Genomic DNA, 24,846 nt, shown 5'->3' with positions numbered 1-24,846 from the left:
CTATCCCCTCCCTATTTCATCCTTTTTATACTCTCCTGGTTGTTAATTGCCTAATATATTTTTAATTTCAATGGAATTTTTGACAACAGAGATCCACTCCAGTACGTTATCACATCTGTGACATTTTGCCTCGATTGGTACAAGTTTACCTGCTGATTTAGTCGAATGTTTATATAAACAGTGCAAATGTGATATCGAGTTACAATTTTCATGATAACAAAAGGCCAACTTTGGTTTTGGTTTTTCATCCATATAATTAAACGATGTATGGCATAATTCGCAAGACAGTTCTCCGTATATCAAACTTTTTTCTGATTTCTCATAATAATTTTTTAAGTCATCAACGTAATTGAGATAAAATGTGTAAACTAATTTTAAATTTTTTCTTGCTATTTTTATTACTGGATCATTGATATCACTTACATATAAGTCATTTTCAGAGCTTGAAGGATCTTCCTCTCTCGGCGATTTACCATCATTAATTAAAGGGTTCAAATCCTGAGTTGATTTTGTAATGTTTTGACTTTGTGTTTCTCCACATTTCCCTCGCACTATATCTAAATCATCATTATTCTCCAACTCTATGTCTAAAAATAAACGATTTTCGGCGTCATTACAAGGAAGTTTATATTTGTTAGTTTTCCAGGCCTCATAAAAACTCTTGTTAAAACACCTAATTTTCAAGTTCATGATCTTAAAATGGTCGCAATGTACTAGCATTCTAGCACCGGCTATCTTGAAATGTAGCCCCCTACTGCTTTTAGTAAACTTATAATTTTTATACTCGTCATTATTTGTAATAAATCTCGATTCATAAATATGTTGCCAAGCATGTTCAAATTGTAGAGCGCTATTTTTATTGGGGAATCCGTACACTATAAAACACATTTCCCATGGTCTTGTACCTTGCCTTTTCGTTCTATAGGCACCACCTCTGGTCAGTTCTCCATTATGCTGCCTTAATCTTCTGTAAGGATTTGGTGTTGAGCCAATATAAAAAGATTGAGTTTTCCTTATTGATCGGAGTAAATAGCAGCAGTAAAACTCACTTAGTGAGGATATCTTTTTATTATCGTTGTTTTTGTCCTGTGATTTTTTTGGGGAAGATGATTTAGAAACACTTGGCATAATATAAATTGTATAAAAGGGATATTTACTGTCCTTGATGATAAAGTACTTTAAATGTAGTAGTAGTACAGTAGGAATGCGCGTTGCTAACGTTTTAGAACTTTTTATTTGTTCTTCGTCGTTCTTAAAATTAATGGCATCCACTCAAATAGGGTGCATGATTGTTAGTGGATGTTTCCTGCCTTGCTTCACTTTCTTCAATTTTCGAGGTTAAAAAAAAAAAAAAACACACATTTTTGAAAAACATTTTATTTTTTGTAATTATATATTATTCAGTTTTTCAGTTGTTTTACTTTATTTTCTTTTTTCTTTTTTCTTTTTTTTTTTTTTCCAGTTTTTTCTGAAGATGGATGCGATTTGTTTCTGATAAGCTAACAAATAACAAATAACAATTACATAGCTCAGGAAGGAGATAGCGTAACTTTTGTTGTCCACCCAATATTTAGCAATTGATAATGATTAGATTTCAATCGAAATACAGTTGTAAGAATTATTTAATGTCAGTATGTAAAAATGCAACATGGAAACAACACTGTTCATCGTTAATAATAACAAGAAGCAATTCAGTAGCATCATCTAAACTATCATCCTCATGCTTGTCAAATAAGTTAAATAAAATACCTACACCAAAAAAATTGAAAAGTTTCCTAGACGAGTATATAATCGGACAAGATGTTGGAAAAAAAGTACTAAGTGTAGCAGTATATAATCATTATTTGAGAGTTAATGACAAATTGAAAAGGACTGAATCTGAGAAGAGAAAAGAAATGCTAGAAGAACAGTTGAAAATTGAAAAAGAAAGATTAAAGGTGCTACAAGAAGACAGAGAAGACGGTGGAATCAAAACTGAAACCAAGTATTTAGATGATACTGAGGCTAGACATGGATTAAGGAATTTAGAATTGCAATTATCATTTGAAAAAAATAGATTTGCGGGTGATTGCGATTTAGAACTTTCTAAATCCAATGTGTTAATGGTTGGCCCATCCGGCTCAGGCAAGACTTTATTGGCAACTACCTTAGCCAGGATTTTAGACGTTCCAATTTCCATCACTGATTGTACGCAGTTGACACAAGCAGGGTATATTGGAGAAGATGTCGAAGTTTGTATTGAAAGGTTGCTGATAAATGCGGATTATGATATTGCGAAAACTGAAAGAGGTATTATTGTGTTGGATGAAATTGATAAATTGGCAAAGACAAACGGATCTCCTGGCACTAAGGATGTTTCCGGTGAAGGTGTTCAACAAGCTCTACTAAAAATTTTAGAGGGACACCCAGTGTCACTTACTATTAAAAAGCCTGTTAATAATGAAAAGGACAAAAATGGCAATAGGGTGATGGGTAAAAAGGAGGAGACGTTTGTCATTGACACATCAAACATATTATTTATATTGACGGGTGCATTTGTTGGTTTAGATAAAGCAATTGCTAAGAGATTACGAGGGAATGAAAAAGCTCTTTCGGATAATGATAATATTGATATTGAAGAGATTGTTTTAAAAAACGGCTCTAAAACTAGTGCTCTAAGTTTAGTAACGCCCACCGATTTGGCTTCATTCGGTTTAATACCGGAACTAATAGGGAGAGTTCCGGTTTTAACTGCTCTTGAACCATTGAAAAAGCAAGATTTATTCAATATCTTAAAAGAACCTAAAAATGCCATTTTGAATCAATATAGTTACATTTTCAAGCAATTTGGTGTGAAATTAGCCGTTACCGATGAAGCTTTGAAAAGCATTTCACAGCTAGCGTTACAAAATGGTACAGGTGCCAGAGGGTTAAGAGGAATAATGGAAAAATTATTGTTAGATGTTAATTTCAATTGTCCGGAATCTGGTATAAAATATGTCTTGATTAATTCCAAAACTGTCAACTCTTTGAAAGAACATGAAAATAATTTATCTGCCACGAATGTTAAGGCGCAATATTATTCCAGGGGCCAAGTAGATGATTTTATTCATGATGCATATGAAGAAGATCATAAATTAGGACTTGAATTGGATAGTTTTTTCAATATAACATCCGCAATTGAGGGCAAAAAAAGAGATGAAGGATTAAACAGCATTTAAATAAAATTTGATATGACCAATATATATATAAATATACTTGTATAACACAAATAATTGAAGTACTAACTAATAACATACACACACATACGTCTACAGTGGTTTTTTTGCCTTCATTATCAATATTCTAGTGCACCCAGCCTCATTATCGATTTTTTCCCAATGTTCTTTTTGATATCTTTTTTGGATTGTGGATGGATCGATATTTAAACTTTTAAAAATTTCCAAATCTGTTTCATTTAGTAAAGCTCGACATGTTGTGTCAAATATATAAGAATTGCAAAATTCAGACATTAAACCCATCTTAGTTTTAAAATTTCCCAAGGGCAAGCATATTAGAGAATATTCAATGTCTACAAAACCTGCCTTTTTAACATGATCATACAAATATCTTGAACCTTGAACTTTTAACCCTTTTTGAATTGCATTTGTTACAATCCTGTCATGAATAATTGATTTTTCTCTGGTTGTTTTAAATTTAAATCCCGTTTCTTGTTCATTAGGTAGGAGATTAGATAATTTAAGATCAATGAAAACTGTATCGAAAACACCACCAGGTTTTAAAACTCTATAAATTTCGTTTAAAAAAAAATCCCACCGTTTATAGGGAACCAAGGCCCAGAGCGAGGGCGTAGTTACAGCATGGAATACATTTGATTCGAATGGTATATGTATATCACATGTTTTTATATCTTTTTCATTAATAATAGTTGCAGCATCATTTATATTGCCATATAAATATTTTCTAACTGGTTCAGAAACATAAATTTTTCTATAATTTTTCAAATATTCTGAATATTTCCGTATAATTTCAAAGTTATCTATAACGTCTTTGGTGTTATCGTTAGCATTTTTATTCTGTTCACTTTGCTGTTGAATTGAGGCGTTGTTGAAATTTTTAATAATTTTAGACATAATTTTGTTGAAGTGTTGCGCTTTACCCTTTCTATCAGTAATTTCCACGTCTGTCAAATTCATTAAAACATAGTCAACAATTTTGACATTGGGATTATCGGATGCACACTGATATCCCCAAACGGAATCCAATTTTGTTCTAATTAACAATGCCACAAGTGGGATTTGCTGTCTAGATGAGTTAATACTATTATTGTCGCTGATATCGTCTCTTAGATCAAAAAGAATTTCATTGTTTTTGGTTTCTCTAATTATTTGTACATTTCTATAGAAAAGTTTTTCATTGTGAATATTAATATAGTCCAAATTGTAGTTATTTTGGGGGAAAAGAAAAATATTATTATCTATTAATAATTTACAGTATTGTAAATACCATAAATTAATCAAAGAATCGATTTTTTCTATAATCTTATGCAAATCCGCACCCTTTTTTTTCAAGTAGGGCTCCTCTTTTCCTAAATACGATAAATCATGATTTATGAATTCAATTGGTTGTTGTTTAAGTATATATGTATACTTTTTCAAATATTTTTCCATAATATCAGGCTTGTCCTTTTTTAGGCAATTCAATTCAGAACTATCAGTGCTGCTGCTGCTATCACTGATTGCATCCATACTCGTATTTTTAGTATTAGTGGAAACAGTAGCAGCGGGAGTATCATTGCTCGTGCTACCTAGATCGGGATGATTATTGGCACGATCACTCTTAAAATCTTTTTCATTGGCTGACTGCACCATTGCTTGCTGACTGGAACTGCTTACAAAATTCAAAAATGATTGTAACCTGGTATCCACATTATCAAATAAATTTTGAGTGTCTATGCTATTATTAAAATTAAAAAAAATATTTAGTTTAGTGATTGTATTTTTATAATATATATAATCATCTTTAGACTCCTTAATTGAAACATTGTTTGTGGCAAAGGTATCGTCATCAGCATGCAAATCCATTAACTTTTCTATAAATTTGTTAATATTGTTTAAATAAAAATTTTTGGTTTCAGGAATTTTTTTGGAAATATCTCTGTCAGTATTATTTTTTTTAACAGTATTGCCATTAATATTACTATTATCATTACTACTACTACTATTATTATTATTATTATTACTACTACTACTACTACTACTGTTGTCACAATTAGTATTATTACTTTTATCGGAGGTGTCACTACAGCAACAGCCACAATAGTTATTATCAGTTTTTTTTTTGCTTTTAGAAGCGTAATTTTGGACATTAATCCTCTCCTCACACTCATTTGTGTTGTGGAATACTTCCATTGAATCCAAAGATTTTTTTTTATTACAGTTGGAGGTATCACTCGCTGTCGTGTAATTTTTGTTTTCGTCATATTTATCAGCAAAAGTATGAATACCTGAGGTATTGTTACTCATGTTGCCTCTGTTTAATAACCTAGTAGTAGAAAAATCTGAACTACTATTACAAGGTTGTAGGGCGGATAAAGTAGTGATTTTCTTAGATTTATTAGGGTCTTGCATGGATTCCGAGCGGTAAAGTGGTACATCAGTCACGTTTAATATATCTTCCATTACTTTAGTTTTAATATTGCTGCTGCTGCTGCTGTTGTTATTGTGTTTGTTTACACTAGTAGAGCTACTATTTTTATCATGACTAGTAAGTTCAACAATATTTGCAATTTCTGTATTGCCACATATATTAGTTTTACTCTTTTGGTTACTGTGCGTCTTTTTTTCCCGCTTTTTTTTCCTTTTTTTGGAAGTTAAGTTTTGATTGATGCTTTTTATAAATTGCATTATTGTTATCGCTGTTGCCAAAGTAGACGGACTTCAACTTTTTTGGTAATAGATTCTGAAAGATGACCCCCAAATGAAAAGGCCAAAGCGAATTCAAACAGTAAAAAAAAAAAAAAAAAAGAAGGAATGGAAATAAAATAAAATAAAAAAAAAGAAAAGAAGGAAAGAAAGAATGAAAGGGGAAAAAAAAATAAAAAAAGTTGCACCAACTTTAACCCTATTTTTGTTTTTATTTCTACTTTTCTTTTCAGTTGGACAAAAGGATATAAATGATGATTATATGTTTGAGGATAGGCATTAAAATTTATAGAGAATTTAAAAGTACAATTCACAGTATGGCCCCTTTTTATATGAAGATATTTTCTAAGGACAAAAAAAAAGATAGAATATTGAATGACTGGCACGAAGATTAAAAAAAAGTTGTTATTTTTTTTTTTTTTTTTTTGGGAAAGAAGAAAAGAGGACATTTTGTAGTGTAAAATATATGCAACGGTTGATTACTACAGCCTTTTTCCCTTAGCTTTTTTGCTGTTGTCTGATTGAAAAATAAACAAGGGGCCATGCATTGTTTATTTTTTTTTTACCGGATAACCAAAAAAATATCATAGAATTCGGTCTAGAATTTGCTTTCTGTCATTAGAATATACAAATAATCCATTTCTTTATTCAATGCCTAATTTTTCATACAAGTAATGATTAATCATATATATATAAACACACTCACAAATCACATAACTTTTAATAGCTACTACTGATAAAAAAAAAAAAAAAAAAAAAAAAAAAAACTATTTATAAGTAATAATAATATACATGTCGAAATATAAACTAATGCGATTGTTGAAAACCTAAATTGAAATTGTATTTTTATACTTAATAGTGATAATAATAATAATAAAAATAAAAATAAAGGGAATATATAATAATAGATATTGTTGAAGTTCTCTAATTATTATTTATCCTTTTTTCATTCCCCTCTTCTAGTAAGAAAAAAAAACACACACACAAACACACACACACACATATTAATCTCAATATAACTGAGTTAATAAAGAATAAATTTGCTGTTCAGGCGAGATAAAATTATTATCAACAACGTTACATAAAATGTAATCATTAATAATAGAATTAATCAAATCAGCAGATTTTTCATTACCCTCATGATTATCGAAATTAATTTTCCATTGTCTTAAAATTTCATAAAATTCGTCTTTCCAAGCCAAAAAGGACTCTTTTTCTACAATAGTAGGTTGTAAAACTTCCCGGCCTGGAAAAATGCCCCAGGTTACAGAATTGGCTTTACTACCTGGAATTTCACTAGCATTATCAGAATCTGCGTTTTCTTTTTCACTGCCATCTTTACTATACAAGTTAGAATCATTATCAATAGCATAGTAAGTTAGAGAGTCATTGCTATTAACCAATTCTAAAAATCTGCCCAATTCAGCTTTAGGTAATAAAAATTCTAAATATCCCTTTTGATAAATAAACCCATTCTTAGGCCCCCACCCGAAAACTTTATCATTCGATGGTAATCCGTTAACTTTAGGCTGCGAATTGATCGTGAATATCAAATGCTTATTCAAATCTTTTAAATAATGCAAAATTGAATCAACTTCGGAAGTAATGGGTGTATCACTCCATGGTAAGCATTTTAAGTCACCAGAAATGTATTTGACAATTAAATCACCAAAATCTTTTAAAGTTGTTGGGTGACCCCACAACTGCAAACAGTTCTTGCCGCTTTGTCTTATCAATGACGATCCCAGTAAATCTAAGCCACCAAAAGCTGGAGAGTTTGGATCACCGAATCTACCATTAGGAAATTCATCTGCTTCCCACTCAGAGGTTCTTGCAACGTAGGAGTATGGTCTTCTCTGCCAAAAAATAGGTCTGACCATCTCATTCTTTCTTTGTGGATTCAATGACTTTCTCCATGGTAGGTTGTCGTCATGTTCAGTGCTAATGGCAAACTGATTGACGGTGGTTAATGTGGTAAGATGCAAAGGTGGAATAATCTTTAATTTTTCCAGGATAATTAAGGATCCCTTTTCTAAATTCATTGTATACATATGCAAATGAGTAACATAGCCACTATCCAACAATTTCTGACACATTTCCACAACCAAGTCAGTACCCAATAAACGAACAGCTTGGTCATCTTCCTTAACAGGATCCAATTTGTCTAAAAAAAACTTTGGTATGTTAATTTGACACCATTTAGCCCTTCTTAAAAAGGAATCATATGACATAATTGGCATGATACCAGGAATAATCGGAATATCAATACCCTTGGCCCTAACTTTACCACACCATTCAATAAAAGAGTCAGTATCATAGAACATTTGCGTGATTATAAAATCGGCACCAGCATTAACTTTTTCCTCCAAGTAATCAATCAAAATATCAACATTGTTTTCCTCTGGATGACCCTCTGGGTAGGCAGCAACACCAATGCAGAAATAATCGCCATATTTGTCTCTAATATGTTTAACCAAATCCTTAGCATAATTAAAACCATCATATTTAAGCGCATTGGATTGCTGAGCCTTTTCATCAACAACTGGCGGATCACCTCTTAGTGCCAAAATATTTTGACAACCAGAATCGTAAGCTTTCTGTAAAGCTTCGTCAATTTTCTCAACAGGCATATTGGTACATGTTAAGTGCATACATGTTTCCAAACCAAGAACACTTTGACATGTGTGGATTAAATCGTTTGTATTTGCATTGTTCATTGATACTTTCCCACCTGCATTCCACGTGATATCTATGAATTGTGGGTTAGTTAGATACATTCTATCCATACGATCATATAAATTTTGAACACCTTGTAATGTTTTGGGAACAAAAAATTCAAAGGAAAACGTTGGTTTCGATGGCTCCTTAGTTCTTTGGCGTTGCAATTTTTCAGTTATTTTCATTTTTTTTTTTTTTTTTTTTTTTTTTTTTTTATATATTTGTTCTCTCTGTCGATGGGTTTTATTTTTGAATACAAGTGAAGTTGAAAGAGAGAGGGAAAAAAAAAATTACTCTGATTGGTTTTAAAGAGAAAGAGAAGAGAAAATTTGAATAAAACATAAAACAAAATAGCATATTTAATATCAGAAGTAATTCTAAATTCTTTTAAATAATTTTTTTTTTCTTTTTTTTTTTTTTTTTTTTTTTTCAAATATTCTTTTTTTCATTAGAGTTCATGTGAAAAAAAAAAAAAAATAGAACTGCCCGTAGAAAAGAAGAGTCATTTGTAATGCCTTTTTCTTGTTTAATTAAAACAGAAATGAAAAAATATTTTGTGCTTACCCGCATACTGATAACTATTATTATGATTTTTTTTTCTTTTTTTCTTTTAAACGATGTTCTTTTTTCTCTTCTAAACGATGTTCTTTTTTCTTTTCTAAACGATGTTCTTTTTTCTCTTCTAAACGAGACTCTTTCCTCTTAAACTTACTCAACGAACTGTTAGAAAGTATCAACAAAAAAAAAAAAAAAAAAAAAAAAAAAATTAGTCATTACATTACGACAATTACCTGAACAGCATTTTTCTTTTTAATATCTCCTAAAGTTAATGGAAACTCAGCCAAATAATATATTCCCCGTTGATTACTCCTCCCCTGTCTTCTTTTATCTACATCTGCACTTTGCTAGCTTTCATAATAATACATTTTGTATAACGCTTTCTTTCTTTCTTCCTTTCTTTCTCTGTTCCAGCTAAATTTTTAATGTCAAAGTCTTTCTATGACCCTTTTATTGAATAAAATTAAATAAATAAATGAAAAAGTAAGATAGATATCCTTAGAATACATTATAATTTTTATTTTTAGCGGCTAAATTTCAAGTTGCTTTACTCCTTCACTGAAGCAAAGGGAAATTATGTTAGATAAGCGGAGTAGAAAAAATAAAAAAAATAAAAAAAAATGCAAAAAAAAAAAAATTATTTGAAACTAAAAAAATATTATTGTACAGATTAATTTAGAACAGACAAAACGAACAGAAAAACATATATATATAATTGCATTGGTCAAACGTTTACAATATTAAGGAACCAATGAATAATATTAATAACAATAATCATCAACAGAATACATCTTTTTCCTATAACACTGATTTAAGCAACCTTGAAGTAAGGAAAAGGGTAGCTGATCATTGGAACACCAAGTATGGTAATGACATTAAGAAATCAAAACCATGTCATCCTAGTGGGCCAGAAGACGAAAAAAATAATAGCACGAATAATGCAACGAGAAAACTTATCAACAATTCTACTCAACTTGAAATAATTGAAACTAACAACATTGAAAATAACAAAACCAATAATTTAAATACAAATAAAATTGTGATTGATCTAACGGAAGAAGATACCAATACCAAGAGGAAAAAAAGAAAAAAGAGAAAAGAAAATATAAATGATCTCACACTGCTGGAAGAAAATTCAAAACAACATACACCCGTCTCCATACTTAAATACACAGTAACTAATAATAATATAGATAAAACACAAACACAAAAGAGCGACACGAGAAACTTACCCAGTATGTATTTATTGAGATCTATATATTATGATAGAAGCATAAGCTTTTCGAAATATATCATAGACATGCATGATATTTTCCTTGCATATGAAAACAACAACAATAGTTTTACTCTTGATGAACTGTGGTTGTTTTCATATCAATATGAATTAGATTATATATTCCCATACATAGACTCGATGATAGGAAATGCTGTCTGTATCAATAAAACTAGCAACAAACCATTGATTAAAATTGTTTATCAAAAGGGTACATTTTTGTTACCAAGTAACATTGATTTGAAAATTAAATATGAAAAATATTTGAGGGAAAATATTATTCAATTATTAGAAATCCAAATGAAACCGTACACTTCTCATCATAGTAAAATGATTATTCAAAAATGGAAAAGTAATAACGGCGGTAGCAATGATTTTCTTAAAATATATATCCCCTCTGCCAACTTCACGTTTTCTGAAAGCAACTTACCTAGACAAATGTGTTGGTATAGTGGCAAATTGCCAATATATAGCAAAACATTTGACACTGGAGATATTGAAACGAATACCCCCGCTCCCAGCAACTTCAAAAAGCATCTACTCGATTATATAGAAAGTTATGCTAACGCTTCCTTTTTTAAAAGTTTAATTACATTATTAAAAACCCCCAATCGAGTTGATTTTAGTTCTTTAAAAAACTATGATTTTCTATACTCCACAGTAAATCCTAAATATTTGTCTGGATATAGATTAATGAACACTTTATTGAATAGGCACAATTATAACGGAGATGCTGTGGAAAAGGAGTTAATAGTCCAAGTGTCAAGCATCGGTGCCCCACTGAAAAAAAAAAGTTACAATAGAAACTTATATTTATTGGATGATATTTTGGTTCCATTATATAGTAGTGAAAAACTAAATGATGATCCACTAGTGGAAAATGGTTTCCTCTCGAATAGCAAGTTTAAGGGGAAATTGATTTATCCCTCTGTTACAGATTTCCTTAAAGCACCAATGGGCTACTACTCATCAGGGTGGTTTCATTTCCACTATAGCCGCAGTGCTATATCCAAATCGATGTATTCCAATTGGATAAAAGAAAAGAGCTTGTTTAAGTTTAACGATTCAAAAAAGAGGTCTCTAAAATGTGGGTATACGCCATCACATACTAAGTTCTATTATTTGAGACCTTCAAAAGATAATTGCAAAAACGAGGAAAACAATGACAAGATGTACTGGTGTCTCTTCACAAGTTGCAATTTAAGCGGTACAGCGTGGGGTACCTATAGTGGCTTACCAAGAAATTACGAGGTTGGTGTTATACAGTATCCATCTAATGACAAAGATGGTAGGAATAGTGACAATATGTTAACACATAGATGTATCTTTGATTGTGTATATGGGAACAGTGATGGGAGTTGTTTGGAGACATCTACTTCGGCTACAACTAATGTGCAAGATGAAAACATAGCATTACTACCATTTAGTCCCGCATTGGTTCCTTATGATAATAAAGATATGGCATTTTGTCAAGATGAACAATACGTTCAAGTGCGTGACACAAGGGGAAATTTTTATCCAATTTGAATATCTTAACAAGGATGGTGTGTGGGGGTGTTTCGGCTAAATGGTGTTAGCGAGACAAAAAAAATGTGTATATCTTTGTCTTTTCCGGGTGTAAGAAAATCGAGTAGACAGAAAAAAATTAAAGCAACGAATTTGATATGTTGTGTACGGTTGTTAACATATAATATGATATAAGATAATAAAAAAGGGAGACAGATTAGTGTGTATCGCATAATTTTTTTTTGTCTATATTACTAATAATAAAGTAACATTTTTAGTGGAAGTTATTTTGAACTAACTGAATGGTAAAGATAATCATTTAATTTTATTATATAAACACTTAGGTTAGTCTCAAGGGTTGTTAGCCAAGATGATAAGGTAAGACTTTTTTTTGTTGACAAGAATAATCTTACATTTTTTCTATCATATGTATCCTATGTCCACACCAATTTAAGAAGAATATTGGGATTAAAAAAAGAGGACAAAAAAAAGAAAAAAAGAAGAAAGAAGAAAATGAGTAGTAATTACGGTGCAACTAATACGGCCTCATTTAATGATACGTTCAAGGTATCTGATAATGTTGCAATTGTTATTCCAGAAACTGATACTCAAATCACTTATAGAGATCTATCTAATATGACTGGACATTTCCAGTCATTGTTCAACAATTCGCAATCTCCATTATATGATATTGTTAAAAGACAATCTACAGTTGCTATTTCCATTGTAAACGGAATAGAATTTATTGTTGCCTTTTTGGGAGCCACTACCGATTCTAAAATTGGTGCTCCATTAAATCCAAAATACAAGGAGAAGGAATTCAACTTTTATTTGAATGACTTAAAATCCAAGGTTGTTTGTGTTTCCAAGGGCACTTTAGCAAAAGATAACAAAGGCAAAACAGCAGAAATTGTTAAGTCAGCAAAACATTTTGGTTGCTTTATTGTGGAATTGTATTTTAATCAAGATAGGTTTCTTGTAGAATATGATGTATATTCGCCAGAAGATGACTACTCCACTAAAAAATTTACCTCCTTGGATTTGCCAGCCTATCGTAACAAGAATAATGGGGATAAATTTCCCGGCTTTGCAAGAAGTTCTGATGTCGCATTAATTTTACACACCAGCGGTACCACTTCGACCCCTAAAACAGTTCCTTTGTTACATTTGAATATTGTGAGAAGCACTTTGAACATCGCAAAAACATATAGCTTAACACCTGAGGATAGATCTTACCTGGTCATGCCATTGTTCCATGTCCACGGCTTGATTGGCGTTTTGTTGAGTACTTTTAGAACACAAGGTTCTGTTGTCGTTCCAAGCAGATTTTCCGCAAAAAGATTCTGGAAAGATTTTATTACATATGGATGCAATTGGTTTAGTTGTGTTCCAACAATATCTATGATTATGTTAAATGTTCCTAAGCCAACTCCATTCCCTCACATTAGATTTATCAGATCGTGTTCTTCATCTCTAGCACCAGCTACATTCCACAAAATGGAAAAGGAGTTTGGTGCCCCTGTTTTGGAGGCTTATGCTATGACTGAGGCATCTCATCAAATGACCTCTAATAACTTACCACCAGGAAAGAGGAAGCCAGGTACTGTAGGTCAACCACAAGGCGTTGACGTTTTTATATTGGATGATAAGGATAATGTTTTACCACAGGGCAAAGTTGGTGAAGTTTCGATTAGGGGCGAAAATGTCACACTAGGCTATGCCAATAATCCAAAGGCAAACAAGGAAAATTTTACTGAAAGATTAAACTACTTTAGAACCGGTGACCAAGGGTTTTTCGATAGTGAGGGATTTTTAGTATTGACTGGCAGAATCAAAGAGTTGATCAACAAGGGTGGTGAAAAGATTTCACCAATTGAGTTGGATAGTATCTTGTTGAGTAATCCAAAGATTGAGGAGGCAGTTTCCTTTGGTGTTCCGGATGAAAAGTATGGTCAAATTGTTAATGTTGCTGTTGTCTTAAAGCCTGGATCTAAGTTGGATAATGACGAATTGATTAGATATTTAAAAACCAAAGTTAATGACTTTAAATTGCCTGATAAGGTATTTTTTGTTGATAAGTTACCTAAAACTGCTACCGGTAAGATTCAAAGACGTATTATTGCCCAAACTTTTGCTGGAAGAAAGAATAAATTATAGAGAGAGAGAGAGAGAGGAAAGGTCAATTTTATTATTTTTTTAATTTATTTTTTTTTTTTTTTTGTATATTCTTTAACATGAAAATTACTAGTAATGGTAAATATAACCGAATCTTTAATGGGATTTCCCTTTTTTTTTTTTTTTTTTTTTAACAATATAAACCATGAAATTTTTCTTGAAGGGCATGAGATTAACCAATTGTAGATGATGGGAAAGCTCACACATTTTGTAGGTTGGTACATAAAGAAGCGAAAAAAAGTGGATAAAACGGTGATTGAATTCCGACGGATTTGTGTTGTTTATAACTTGTTATCCGCGATGTTTTTGACAGAACGGGGAGGCTTAAAGCGATTACTGTAGAAAACACGGTAGAACAAATCACGTACAAATTATTATTGAAATATATGATATATATAAAAAAAGCAAATCATTAAAAAGTTTAGTATAAAAATAACAACCTCTTTCTTACTTATTTTGTTTTTTTTTTTTGTTTTTATTTTCTTTTATTTTCTTTTCTTTTCTTTTCTTTTCTTTCCTTAGCGTGCTAATTTCATGTGTTGCTTCGTCTCTTTTTTCCCCCTTATAATATACGTTATCATATTTTATTTATATTTTGTTTTCTTATTATGCATTCTCCACTTCTTCTTTTCCACATTGTAACATTTTATAATTACATAATTTAAATACACTTTTTTCAATAAAACAAAACAAAAGAAAAGAAAAGAAAACCATTTCACCCGCCAGATATATACCAATATATATATATATATACAACATATATATAGTAATAAAAAAAAAAAAAAAACACACACACACACAACCAGGCAAAACCTGTTACACTTTTTTTTTTCTTTCTTCTTTCTTTCTCTGTTAGTTTTTTAATTCTTTTTCCCACTTTTAATTCAAAAGTGCAATAACAATAATTACAAAATAAAATGTTGTCTTCATTTACTAAACAAACTTCTAAATTGTTTTTAAACAACAGTACCACTTTGGCTACTTCCGCTTTTATTCGTCACGCTTCTACCAAAATGACAGTTAGAGATGCTTTAAACAGTGCATTGGCTGAAGAAATGGATCGTGACGATGATGTGTTCCTTATCGGTGAAGAAGTTGCTCAGTACAATGGTGCCTACAAGGTTAGTCGTGGTTTACTAGATAGATTTGGTGAACGTTCTGTTGTTGATACCCCTATTACTGAGATGGGGTTTACTGGTTTGGCTGTCGGTGCCGCCTTGAAAGGCTTGAAGCCAATTGTTGAATTTATGTCTTTTAATTTTTCCATGCAGGCCTTGGATCAAGTTATCAACTCTGCTGCCAAGACCCATTACATGTCTGGTGGTACGCAACCTTGCCAAATTGTTTTCAGAGGTCCAAATGGTGCTGCTGTAGGTGTGGGTGCTCAGCACTCTCAAGATTTTACTGCTTGGTACGGTTCTGTTCCAGGTATGAAGGTTTTAACTCCTTACAGTGCTGAAGATGCTAGAGGTTTGTTGAAGGCCGCTATTAGAGACCCAAATCCAGTTGTCTTTTTGGAAAACGAATTGCTATATGGTGAAAGTTTCGAAGTTTCGGAGGAAGCCTTGGATCCAGATTTCACCTTACCATATTTGTCCAAGATTGAAAGAGAGGGTTCTGATATTTCCATCGTCACTTACACAAGAAACACTCAGTTTGCCTTGCAAGCCGCTGAAATTTTGGATAAGCAATATGGTGTTGCTGCAGAGGTTATCAACTTGCGTTCTATTAGACCATTGGATGTTGATGCCATCATCAAGACTGTTAAGAAAACTAACCATTTGATTACAGTTGAATCTACTTTCCCAAGTTTTGGTGTTGGTTCTGAAATTATTGCTCAAGTTATGGAATCTGAAGCTTTTGATTATTTAGACGCGCCAGTTCAAAGAGTTACTGGTGCTGACGTTCCAACTCCATATGCCAAAGAATTGGAAGATTTTGCTTTCCCAGATCCAGACACTATTGTTAGGGCTGCTAAGGAAGTTTTATCTATTGAATAAATTGGTTAAATGAAGTTTACTTTTTTTATTTTTGCTTTATTTTACCCTGGTGATATGTGCATATCTTTTTTATCGTTATTATATATATGTTTGGATTGTCCCATTAGTTTGGTGATGATAACTTGTGATTGGTAATTTGTATTTTTATTTTTGTTGTATGATAGATTGGGATGGGAAGGATACGTGGTAAATTCTTTTTTTTTTTTTTTTTTTTTTTTTTTTTTTTTTTGAAATAGTATTTTGTTGTCAATTGCAAAAGGAGAGAGTTGCATTACGACGGCATAACTCTGTTTTAAGAAATTATGAAAATATTCAGAAAAAGAAAAAAAAAAAGAAATTTAAACATTCCTTTTTATTTTTATTTTTATTTTTATTTTTATTTTTATTTTTATTTTTATTTTATTTTGAAAGGAAATGAAGGTAATGAGAAGTGATATTAATTATAATATAACATGATAACAAGATTTTTTTTTTCACTTGGACAAAAGAATAAAAACAATTATTTAAAGTAAGGGGAGAGACTTTATATAATGTTTTACTGTTCTTTTGTCGTGTTAATACTGATAGTTATCATTAATTATTACATTTTTTTTAATTTTTATATAATTATATAACAGCATGAAAAATCTTAATTGTTGCCCCGTAATATGTTTTGAACTATTCTTTCTTGATACAATAATTTATTGGGAGTATATCGCGCATATATATTTTTCTCGTCTTTTACGTAGACCTTCGTGATAGAAAAATGTGTTATATTATCTACAATCACTTGGAATAATAACAGGACCTCTAAATATAGCCAAGTACAGTTAGATCTAACGCAATATGGCACATTCTTCATCATGTTCATCAACATCATTGGCAAAATGTGACAGGCCACAATTTGTTTTGTTAATAGTATTATATTTATTGCAAGGGATCCCTACAGGGTTGGCCTTTGGAACAATGCCATTTTTATTGAAAACCATAACTAAGTCAACAACATTCACACAGATTGGGATATTTAGTATGGCAACATATCCATATTCCGCAAAAATATTGTGGTCACCGATTGTAGACTCAAAGTATTTGACCAAGGTTGGAAGAAGAAGAAGTTGGATTATTCCAATACAATTTTTAATTGGGATTAGCTTGTTGATTCTGGGAAGCGGTGGCTTAATTGAAAAATTATTTCCAGGAGTTGATTCAAACAGTAATGCAATGCTCGGCGATATTAATAGCAATAAAAGTGTTAACATTCATGGATTGACTATAATTTTTTTCAGTTTAATCTTTTTGTGTGCAACACAGGATATTGCAGTTGATGGATGGGCATTGGAGATTTTAAGCCCGCAAAGCTTGTCGTATGCATCTACAGCGCAAACCATAGGATTGAATATTGGATATTTCATGTCTTTTACACTTTTCTTAAGCCTTAACTCTAGTGACTTTGTCAACAAATACTTTAGATCTACACCTTTAGAGTACGGTTTTATTTCGTTAACGGGTTATTTTAAATTTGTTGGTTGGCTTTATATTCTAGTAACTTTATATGTTATTTTCAAAACGAAAGAAAATCAATTGGCCGTTGAACAATCATCGCATATTTTACCTATTTCAAGGAAAAAATTAGATGAGGTCGAGCACATCGAGCTAAACGCTGTCAATGCTATGGTATTGGCTCCAGAAAATGACAATATGATTAATGACATAATTTTACCATCATCGGAGAACTCCTTATCGCAGCAACACAGTTTGACCAATGTTTATGAGTCCTTCAAACATATAATTAAATTGAAAAATGTTCAAACATTGGTTATTATTCATTTGGTATGTAAATTCGCATTTCAATGCAATGATTCGGCTACGCAATTGAAATTGCTCGAAAGGGGCCTAAAAAGAGAAGATTTGGCCATCACTGTATTATTTAACTTCCCATTTGAATTAATTTTTGGTTATTATGTTGCTAAATGGAGTATAGTAAGGGATTCTGGTTTAAATAGTAGTAATTATCCATATGGCAATGCTTCTATCAACAAACGAAACAAGCTTTTTTACAAATTAATGCAAGTTAGCTGTGGTGAAAGAGGTAGTTTAACTCCATGGTTGATTGGATACTTGGGTAGGATCTTAGCAGCATTGATGGGTAATTTTGTTGTTTGGAGTTTCCCCACTGCATCTACTAACGATACAACTGCGATTATAATACCCAAGAAATATTTTGTCTTGGTAATTGCACATAATCTATTTGGTTCCTTTATGAATACTATTCAATTTGTATGTATATGTGCATTCCATACAAGAATCGCAGATCCATTAATTGGTGGGACGTATATGACTTTACTAAACACCTTAAGTAACTTGGGCGGTACATGGCCTAAATTTTTTATTATGAACATGATTGACAAGTTTACTGTAAAAAGTTGCGAAAAGCGTGATGAGCCATGTTATATAGTAAGAGATGGATATTATGTCACTAATCTATTTTGTGTGATGTTCGGTGTATTGATATATTTTGGATTCATTAAAAAAAATGCCAATTATTTACAAAAACTACCAATATCCTCATGGAGAAGAAGTAATACCATGTAGTGTAATTATATAAGGCCGGTTATATAAAATAAAACAACAGAAAACGAATAACCTAATATTAGCCCCGAATATTGTTCTAAAATGGTATGAAATTCGATGGCAGTGACCAAGAAATTCCACCACCATAATAGGCAAAAAAATACTAATAAAATTATTGGATTTTCTAAAACTAACCAATTAAGCAAGTCCTTAACAAACCCGAGAAAACTCACGCAGAATACTAAAGGTGTTTTCCAACCATATTTAATAAAATTTATTTGGAAGAAAATAGATTTGAGTTTCCTTAAAATTCTCTTGAAATGCATCTGTTTAATTGCTTTTACACCGAAAACATTAAATTCACTCAATAAGAACATTAACATTAGAGTAGTTAAAAAGATGTGGCCACTCGTATCATGTCCACCGATCCAATCACCACCATTTCTTTTGCAGGCAATGGAATTGTAAATTGTGGTATTGTTAACGCTGTCTTTACTATTATTACTTGTATCGATGATGCATTTGCCACCGGTCAATTTAAAAATCAGATCAATCAAAGAGGAATCAATAAAAATCAGAGATTGCGAACAGATATACCAGAAAACAATCATTGAAATGTACATAAATATATCATAATTCAACGTGCTAGGGGCAGTACCGGGGCGTATTACTTTATATCTTATGATACACCACCATCCAACCAAAGATGTCCAAAACCAACCCAATTTAGTAAAATACACATTTATAATACTATGTTTCATATCTTGTACCGATGAAAGTGCTACATGGATGTCAAAATATGACAATATGTTGCCTAGTAGTAGCGTGATTGGACATAAAATCAATGTGAATACTGTGAATAGATTATTGTTAGCGGAGTTATTACGTCTCATCAGTTTATGTATTATATATATTTATTTTTATTTCTTCTCAGATTCTTTTTTTTTTTTTTTGTTCACTTTAAACCACTATTGATGTGATATTTCTGGAATAAAACCAATATGATTTATTTTAAAGGATATGAATGGGTGTTCTATTTAACCACTACTAAGACTTACTGTTAACAGTAATGATGGTTGTTATCGTTGTCCTTATTGAGTTAATTCAAAAGGCAATGATATATTGATTCAATTTTTTTTTTTTTTTATTTTTTTTTTTTTTTTTTCTTGATGTGCTGTAAAATTATATTTCATGCATATAACAACTTTTTTGTTACCCGCACATGCTTTATAGACAACAATAATTAAATAACGAAAAAAAAAAAAAAAAAAAAAATAAAAAAAAAAAAAAAATTGCCTGATTGTAATAATAATAATAGTTAATATCATAAAATGGAATTAACTCTACAAGACAACAGTGATAAATAAAACTTCTGTCGAATAATAAGTTATTATAAACATAGGTATAGTAAAAGAAGATTAAGCAATGACTTCATCTTTAGAAAAAGAACAAGATCCACCGGTAACTGGGTCGGTTAATGATGATCAACCTTCCCCAACTAGATTTGAAATAGAATTGGAGTTTGTTCAATCTTTTGCTAATATACCTTATGTGGTATATCTATTCAGCACATTACACCTACACAAATCACCTGAATTCCTAAATTATCTAAAATATTTACATAAGTATTGGAGTACTGACCCAAAATATTTTCAATGTATTGTTTATCCTAATTGTTTACATGTCTTGAAAATTATAGTTGACTTGATAGATAGTGGGAATGTTGATGAAATCCCTAAATTTTTTCAAACTAATGGTGGAAATATAATGAATGAAATGGTGGAAAGATTTAACAACTAGAAAAGATGTTTTTTGTTTTTTTTTTGTTATTTGTCCGAACATGTTTATCCGGACCATTTGGAATAAAAACATTCTTTAGTAGTTATAATTGTTGTTGTTGTTGTCGTTGTTGTCGTTGGTTGTTTTTTCTTTCTCTTTTTTTATTTCCTTCCGGGATGGTTAAATATAAAATAGATGATATCACCGATTGCCATATGCACGCGCACACCCACACGCAAAATTTGTGTGGAATTGTTTATTGAGAGGGTATAATTTATCAGTCGGTATTTTAACTCCCGTTGGTCAAATATTTGTTGCTTTTTATTTTTGCCCTTTTCCCGGGCAGAAGAGTAGGGGGACAATACGTATAAGGAAAGTGTGGGTCATTCAAAAAAAAAAATTAAAAAAACTTTTTATTTTTTTTTCCACTTATTTTTGGTCTTTTCCGCTTGCCCCCCCTCTCTCTCTCTCTCTTTTACTCTAAATTAATTTTATTCTCTTCCCTTACAACCCACGTTGATTTTTAAGCACAAGGATTAATAGTCATTCCCGGATGACTTGGTAAAATAAAGAAAGATAAAATTAAAACTTTTAAAAATTAAAAAAAAAATATATATAAAGTATAAATAATATAGAAAAAAATATATAAAATCATCTCGATTCAGATTCAGTCCATCTCTATTTACCAATTTCTTCCATTTTAACGCCTTTGCTATTTTTATCCTTCAATCTAAAAAAATAAAAAAAAACTAAAAAAAAAAAAAAAAAAACATTGCCGTAGAAGGCCTATATATATTATCAGAATGACTTTAAATATCTTAAGAGATGAACGCTCATCCATCTTAGGGGACAAAAACAAAATTTTAGTAGCCAACAGGGGTGAAATCCCAATTAGAATATTTAGAACTGCACATGAATTATCCATGAAAACAGTTGCCATCTATTCAAATGAGGATAGGTTATCCATGCACAGATTAAAAGCCGATGAAGCTTATCTGATTGGTGAAAATAGTGAAAACAAATATACTCCAGTTGGCGCTTATCTAGCCATTGAAGAAATCATTAAAATTGCTAAAAAGCATGGTGTTGATTTCATTCATCCTGGTTATGGGTTTTTATCCGAAAACAGTGAATTTGCTGATAAAGTTACAAAAGCTGGTATCACTTGGATTGGTCCTCCAGCAGAAGTTATTGACAGTGTTGGTGATAAAGTCAGCGCAAGATTATTAGCTGCCAAAGCAGATGTTCCTGTTGTCCCTGGTACTCCAGGTCCTATTGAAACAGTTGAACAAGCTCAGAAGTTTGTTGATGAATATGGCTATCCTGTTATTATCAAAGCTGCTTTTGGTGGTGGTGGTAGAGGTATGAGAGTTGTTAGAGAGGGCGATGATATTGCCGATGCTTTCCAAAGAGCTACCTCTGAAGCTAAAACCGCTTTTGGCAACGGTACCTGTTTTGTTGAAAGATTTTTGAACAAACCAAAGCATATTGAGGTTCAATTACTTGCTGATGCATATGGAAATGTTATCCATTTATTTGAAAGAGACTGTTCTGTCCAAAGAAGACACCAAAAGGTTGTTGAAGTTGCACCAGCTAAAACTTTGCCATTAGAAGTGCGTAATGCCATTTTAACGGATGCTGTCAAGTTGGCCAAGACTGCTGGTTATAGAAATGCCGGTACTGCTGAGTTTTTGGTTGATGATTTGAACAGACACTATTTTATTGAAATCAATCCTAGAATTCAGGTCGAACATACCATTACCGAAGAAATCACCGGTATTGATATTGTTGCAGCTCAAATTCAAATTGCTGCCGGTGCTTCTTTAGAACAATTGGGGTTGTTACAAGACAAAATCACTACTAGAGGATTTGCTATTCAATGTCGTATAACCACTGAAGATCCAGCCAAGAACTTCCAACCGGATACTGGTAGACTAGAGGTTTATCGTTCAGCTGGTGGTAACGGTGTTAGATTGGATGGTGGTAATGCCTACGCTGGCGCTGTTATTTCCCCACATTACGATTCTATGTTGGTTAAATGTTCATGTTCCGGATCCACCTATGAAATTGTTAGAAGAAAGATGTTGAGATCTCTAATTGAATTTAGAATTAGAGGTGTCAAGACCAATATTCCATTCTTGTTGACTTTGTTAACACATCCGGTTTTCAAAGATGGTAGCTATTGGACTACGTTTATCGATGACACTCCAGCCTTATTTGAAATGCACTCTTCCAAAAACAGAGCCCAGAAATTATTGCATTATTTAGCTGATTTGGCCGTTAATGGCTCAAGCATCAAGGGACAAGTGGGGCTACCTAAATTGCATACACAACCAATCATTCCTCAGCTACATGATAGTAACGGTGAGGTTATTGATGTTAACAGTGTGGCTCCACCAGCCGGTTGGAGAAACGTTTTATTAAATAAGGGTGCCGAAGGTTTCGCTAAAGCTGTTCGTGACTTCAAGGGTACTTTGTTGATGGATACCACCTGGAGAGATGCCCACCAATCTTTGTTGGCAACCAGGGTTCGTACTTACGATTTGGCTGCCATTGCACCTACCACTGCGCACGCTTTGAGTGGTGCATTTGCCTTGGAATGTTGGGGTGGTGCTACTTTTGATGTTGCCATGAGATTTTTGCATGAAGATCCATGGGAGCGTTTAAGAATTTTAAGAAAATTGGTTCCAAATATTCCTTTCCAGATGCTATTAAGAGGTGCAAATGGTGTTGCCTATTCCTCCTTGCCAGACAATGCCATTGACCATTTTGTTAAACAAGCTAAAGACAACGGTGTTGATATCTTTAGAGTTTTTGACGCCTTAAATGATATTGAGCAATTAAAAGTCGGTGTTACTGCTGTTAAAAAGGCTGGTGGGGTTGTTGAAGCCACTGTCTGTTATTCTGGAGATATGTTACAACCAGGCAAGAAATACAATTTGGACTATTATTTGGACACTGTTAATAAGATTGTCAAGATGGGTACTCATATTTTAGGTATTAAAGATATGGCTGGTACCATGAAGCCGGCTGCTGCTAAGTTGTTGATTGGGTCCATCAGAGCCCAGCATCCTGATTTGCCAATACATGTGCATACACATGATTCTGCAGGTACCGGTGTCGCCTCCATGGCTGCTGCTGCTTTAGCTGGTGCAGACGTTGTAGATGTTGCCACCAATTCTATGTCTGGGTTAACTTCTCAGCCAAGTATTTCTGCTCTATTGGCCTCCTTGGATGGTGAGATTGACACTAATGTTAGTATTAGCGAGGTCCGTGAAATAGATTATTATTGGGCCCAAATGAGGTTGCTGTATAGTTGTTTTGAAGCCGACATAAAGGGACCGGACCCAGAAGTCTACTTGCACGAAATTCCAGGTGGACAATTGACCAATTTATTGTTCCAAGCCCAGCAATTAGGCTTGGGTGAACAGTGGATTGAAACAAAGAAGGCTTATCGCGAGGCGAACTACTTGTTGGGAGATATTATCAAGGTTACCCCTACTTCCAAAGTTGTCGGTGACTTGGCTCAATTTATGGTTACCAATAAGCTAACACCAGACGATGTTAGACGTTTGGCTTCTTCTTTAGATTTCCCGGATTCTGTCATGGACTTCTTTGAGGGTATGATTGGGCAACCATTTGGTGGTTTCCCAGAACCATTGAGAACTGATGTGTTGAAAAACAAAAGAAGAAAGTTGACTGTTAGACCAGGTTTGGAATTGCCACCGTTTGATTTGGAAAGAATAGGAGAAGATTTGAAAAGTCGCTTCGGGGATTCTATTTCTGAGTGTGACATTGCCTCTTATAACATGTATCCAAAAGTTTATGAGGATTTCCAAAAGATGAAGGAAAAATATGGTGATTTGAGTATACTACCAACCAGGAATTTCTTGAGTCCTCCTGTCGTTGGCGAAGAAATTGTTGTTACAATTGAACAAGGTAAGACCTTAATTATTAAACCGCAAGCTATTGGTGAATTGAACAAAGACACTGGTATAAGAGAAGTTTACTTTGAATTAAACGGTGAATTGAGAAAAGTTTCAGTTGTTGACAAGAACCAAAAGGTTGAAACTGTTTCCAAGCCAAAAGCCGATGCTCATGATCCATTGCAGGTCGGTGCGCCAATGGCTGGTGTCATTGTTGAGGTTAAAGTCCATAAAGGTTCTTTGCTTAAGAAGGGTCAACCAGTTGCAGTCTTAAGTGCTATGAAGATGGAAATGGTTATTTCTTCACCAAGTGATGGTTTAGTTAAAGAAGTTTTGGTTAAAGACGGTGAAAATGTTGATGCCTCAGATTTGTTAGTTTTGTTGGAAGAAAACGATGAAGAAGAAAAATGAATGTAGTTTGATTTGAATAATGATTTTATTTATTTATTTATTTATTT

General features: G+C 32.4%; 11 protein-coding genes across 11 annotated transcripts; 7 read left to right on the top strand and 4 right to left on the bottom strand.

Annotated features, from left to right (window-relative positions):
* Positions 1–42: 42 nt before the first annotated feature.
* Positions 43–1,128, bottom strand: SLX1 (endonuclease; the record flags this gene model as incomplete). The annotated part of the gene is made up of 1 exon (XM_046079977.1): positions 43–1,128. The coding sequence occupies one exon, from the start codon at positions 1,126–1,128 to the stop codon at positions 43–45; it is 1,086 nt and encodes a 361-aa protein (XP_045937295.1).
* Positions 1,129–1,583: 455 nt separating this feature from the next.
* Positions 1,584–3,200, top strand: MCX1 (Mcx1p; the record flags this gene model as incomplete). The annotated part of the gene is made up of 1 exon (XM_046079976.1): positions 1,584–3,200. One exon carries the CDS (start codon positions 1,584–1,586, stop codon positions 3,198–3,200), a length of 1,617 nt encoding a protein of 538 aa, XP_045937294.1.
* A 90-nt stretch (positions 3,201–3,290) lies between these two features.
* Positions 3,291–5,885, bottom strand: SCDLUD_000994 (uncharacterized protein; the record flags this gene model as incomplete). Its single annotated transcript, XM_046079975.1, has 1 exon — positions 3,291–5,885. One exon carries the CDS (start codon positions 5,883–5,885, stop codon positions 3,291–3,293), a length of 2,595 nt encoding a protein of 864 aa, XP_045937293.1.
* A 1,028-nt stretch (positions 5,886–6,913) lies between these two features.
* On the bottom strand, positions 6,914–8,806 carry MET13 (methylenetetrahydrofolate reductase (NAD(P)H) MET13; the record flags this gene model as incomplete). The annotated part of the gene is made up of 1 exon (XM_046079974.1): positions 6,914–8,806. The coding sequence occupies one exon, from the start codon at positions 8,804–8,806 to the stop codon at positions 6,914–6,916; it is 1,893 nt and encodes a 630-aa protein (XP_045937292.1).
* Positions 8,807–9,930: 1,124 nt separating this feature from the next.
* Positions 9,931–11,979, top strand: TDP1 (tyrosyl-DNA phosphodiesterase 1; the record flags this gene model as incomplete). Its single annotated transcript, XM_046079973.1, has 1 exon — positions 9,931–11,979. The coding sequence occupies one exon, from the start codon at positions 9,931–9,933 to the stop codon at positions 11,977–11,979; it is 2,049 nt and encodes a 682-aa protein (XP_045937291.1).
* Positions 11,980–12,471: 492 nt separating this feature from the next.
* Positions 12,472–14,115, top strand: PCS60 (Pcs60p; the record flags this gene model as incomplete). The annotated part of the gene is made up of 1 exon (XM_046079972.1): positions 12,472–14,115. One exon carries the CDS (start codon positions 12,472–12,474, stop codon positions 14,113–14,115), a length of 1,644 nt encoding a protein of 547 aa, XP_045937290.1.
* A 935-nt stretch (positions 14,116–15,050) lies between these two features.
* PDB1 (pyruvate dehydrogenase (acetyl-transferring) subunit E1 beta) lies at positions 15,051–16,133 on the top strand (the record flags this gene model as incomplete). Its single annotated transcript, XM_046079971.1, has 1 exon — positions 15,051–16,133. One exon carries the CDS (start codon positions 15,051–15,053, stop codon positions 16,131–16,133), a length of 1,083 nt encoding a protein of 360 aa, XP_045937289.1.
* An 825-nt stretch (positions 16,134–16,958) lies between these two features.
* Positions 16,959–18,704, top strand: SCDLUD_000989 (uncharacterized protein; the record flags this gene model as incomplete). The annotated part of the gene is made up of 1 exon (XM_046079970.1): positions 16,959–18,704. One exon carries the CDS (start codon positions 16,959–16,961, stop codon positions 18,702–18,704), a length of 1,746 nt encoding a protein of 581 aa, XP_045937288.1.
* A 5-nt stretch (positions 18,705–18,709) lies between these two features.
* SCS3 (Scs3p) lies at positions 18,710–19,576 on the bottom strand (the record flags this gene model as incomplete). Its single annotated transcript, XM_046079969.1, has 1 exon — positions 18,710–19,576. One exon carries the CDS (start codon positions 19,574–19,576, stop codon positions 18,710–18,712), a length of 867 nt encoding a protein of 288 aa, XP_045937287.1.
* Positions 19,577–20,108: 532 nt separating this feature from the next.
* SOH1 (mediator complex subunit SOH1) lies at positions 20,109–20,483 on the top strand (the record flags this gene model as incomplete). The annotated part of the gene is made up of 1 exon (XM_046079968.1): positions 20,109–20,483. The coding sequence occupies one exon, from the start codon at positions 20,109–20,111 to the stop codon at positions 20,481–20,483; it is 375 nt and encodes a 124-aa protein (XP_045937286.1).
* Positions 20,484–21,265: 782 nt separating this feature from the next.
* PYC2 (pyruvate carboxylase 2) lies at positions 21,266–24,799 on the top strand (the record flags this gene model as incomplete). Its single annotated transcript, XM_046079967.1, has 1 exon — positions 21,266–24,799. One exon carries the CDS (start codon positions 21,266–21,268, stop codon positions 24,797–24,799), a length of 3,534 nt encoding a protein of 1,177 aa, XP_045937285.1.
* Positions 24,800–24,846: the final 47 nt, after the last annotated feature.

The sequence above is a fragment of the Saccharomycodes ludwigii genome, chromosome I, assembly GCF_020623625.1.
Source record: "Saccharomycodes ludwigii strain NBRC 1722 chromosome I, whole genome shotgun sequence".
Taxonomy (NCBI): domain Eukaryota; kingdom Fungi; phylum Ascomycota; class Saccharomycetes; order Saccharomycodales; family Saccharomycodaceae; genus Saccharomycodes; species Saccharomycodes ludwigii.
This window is presented reverse-complemented; position numbering and strand designations above follow the sequence as displayed.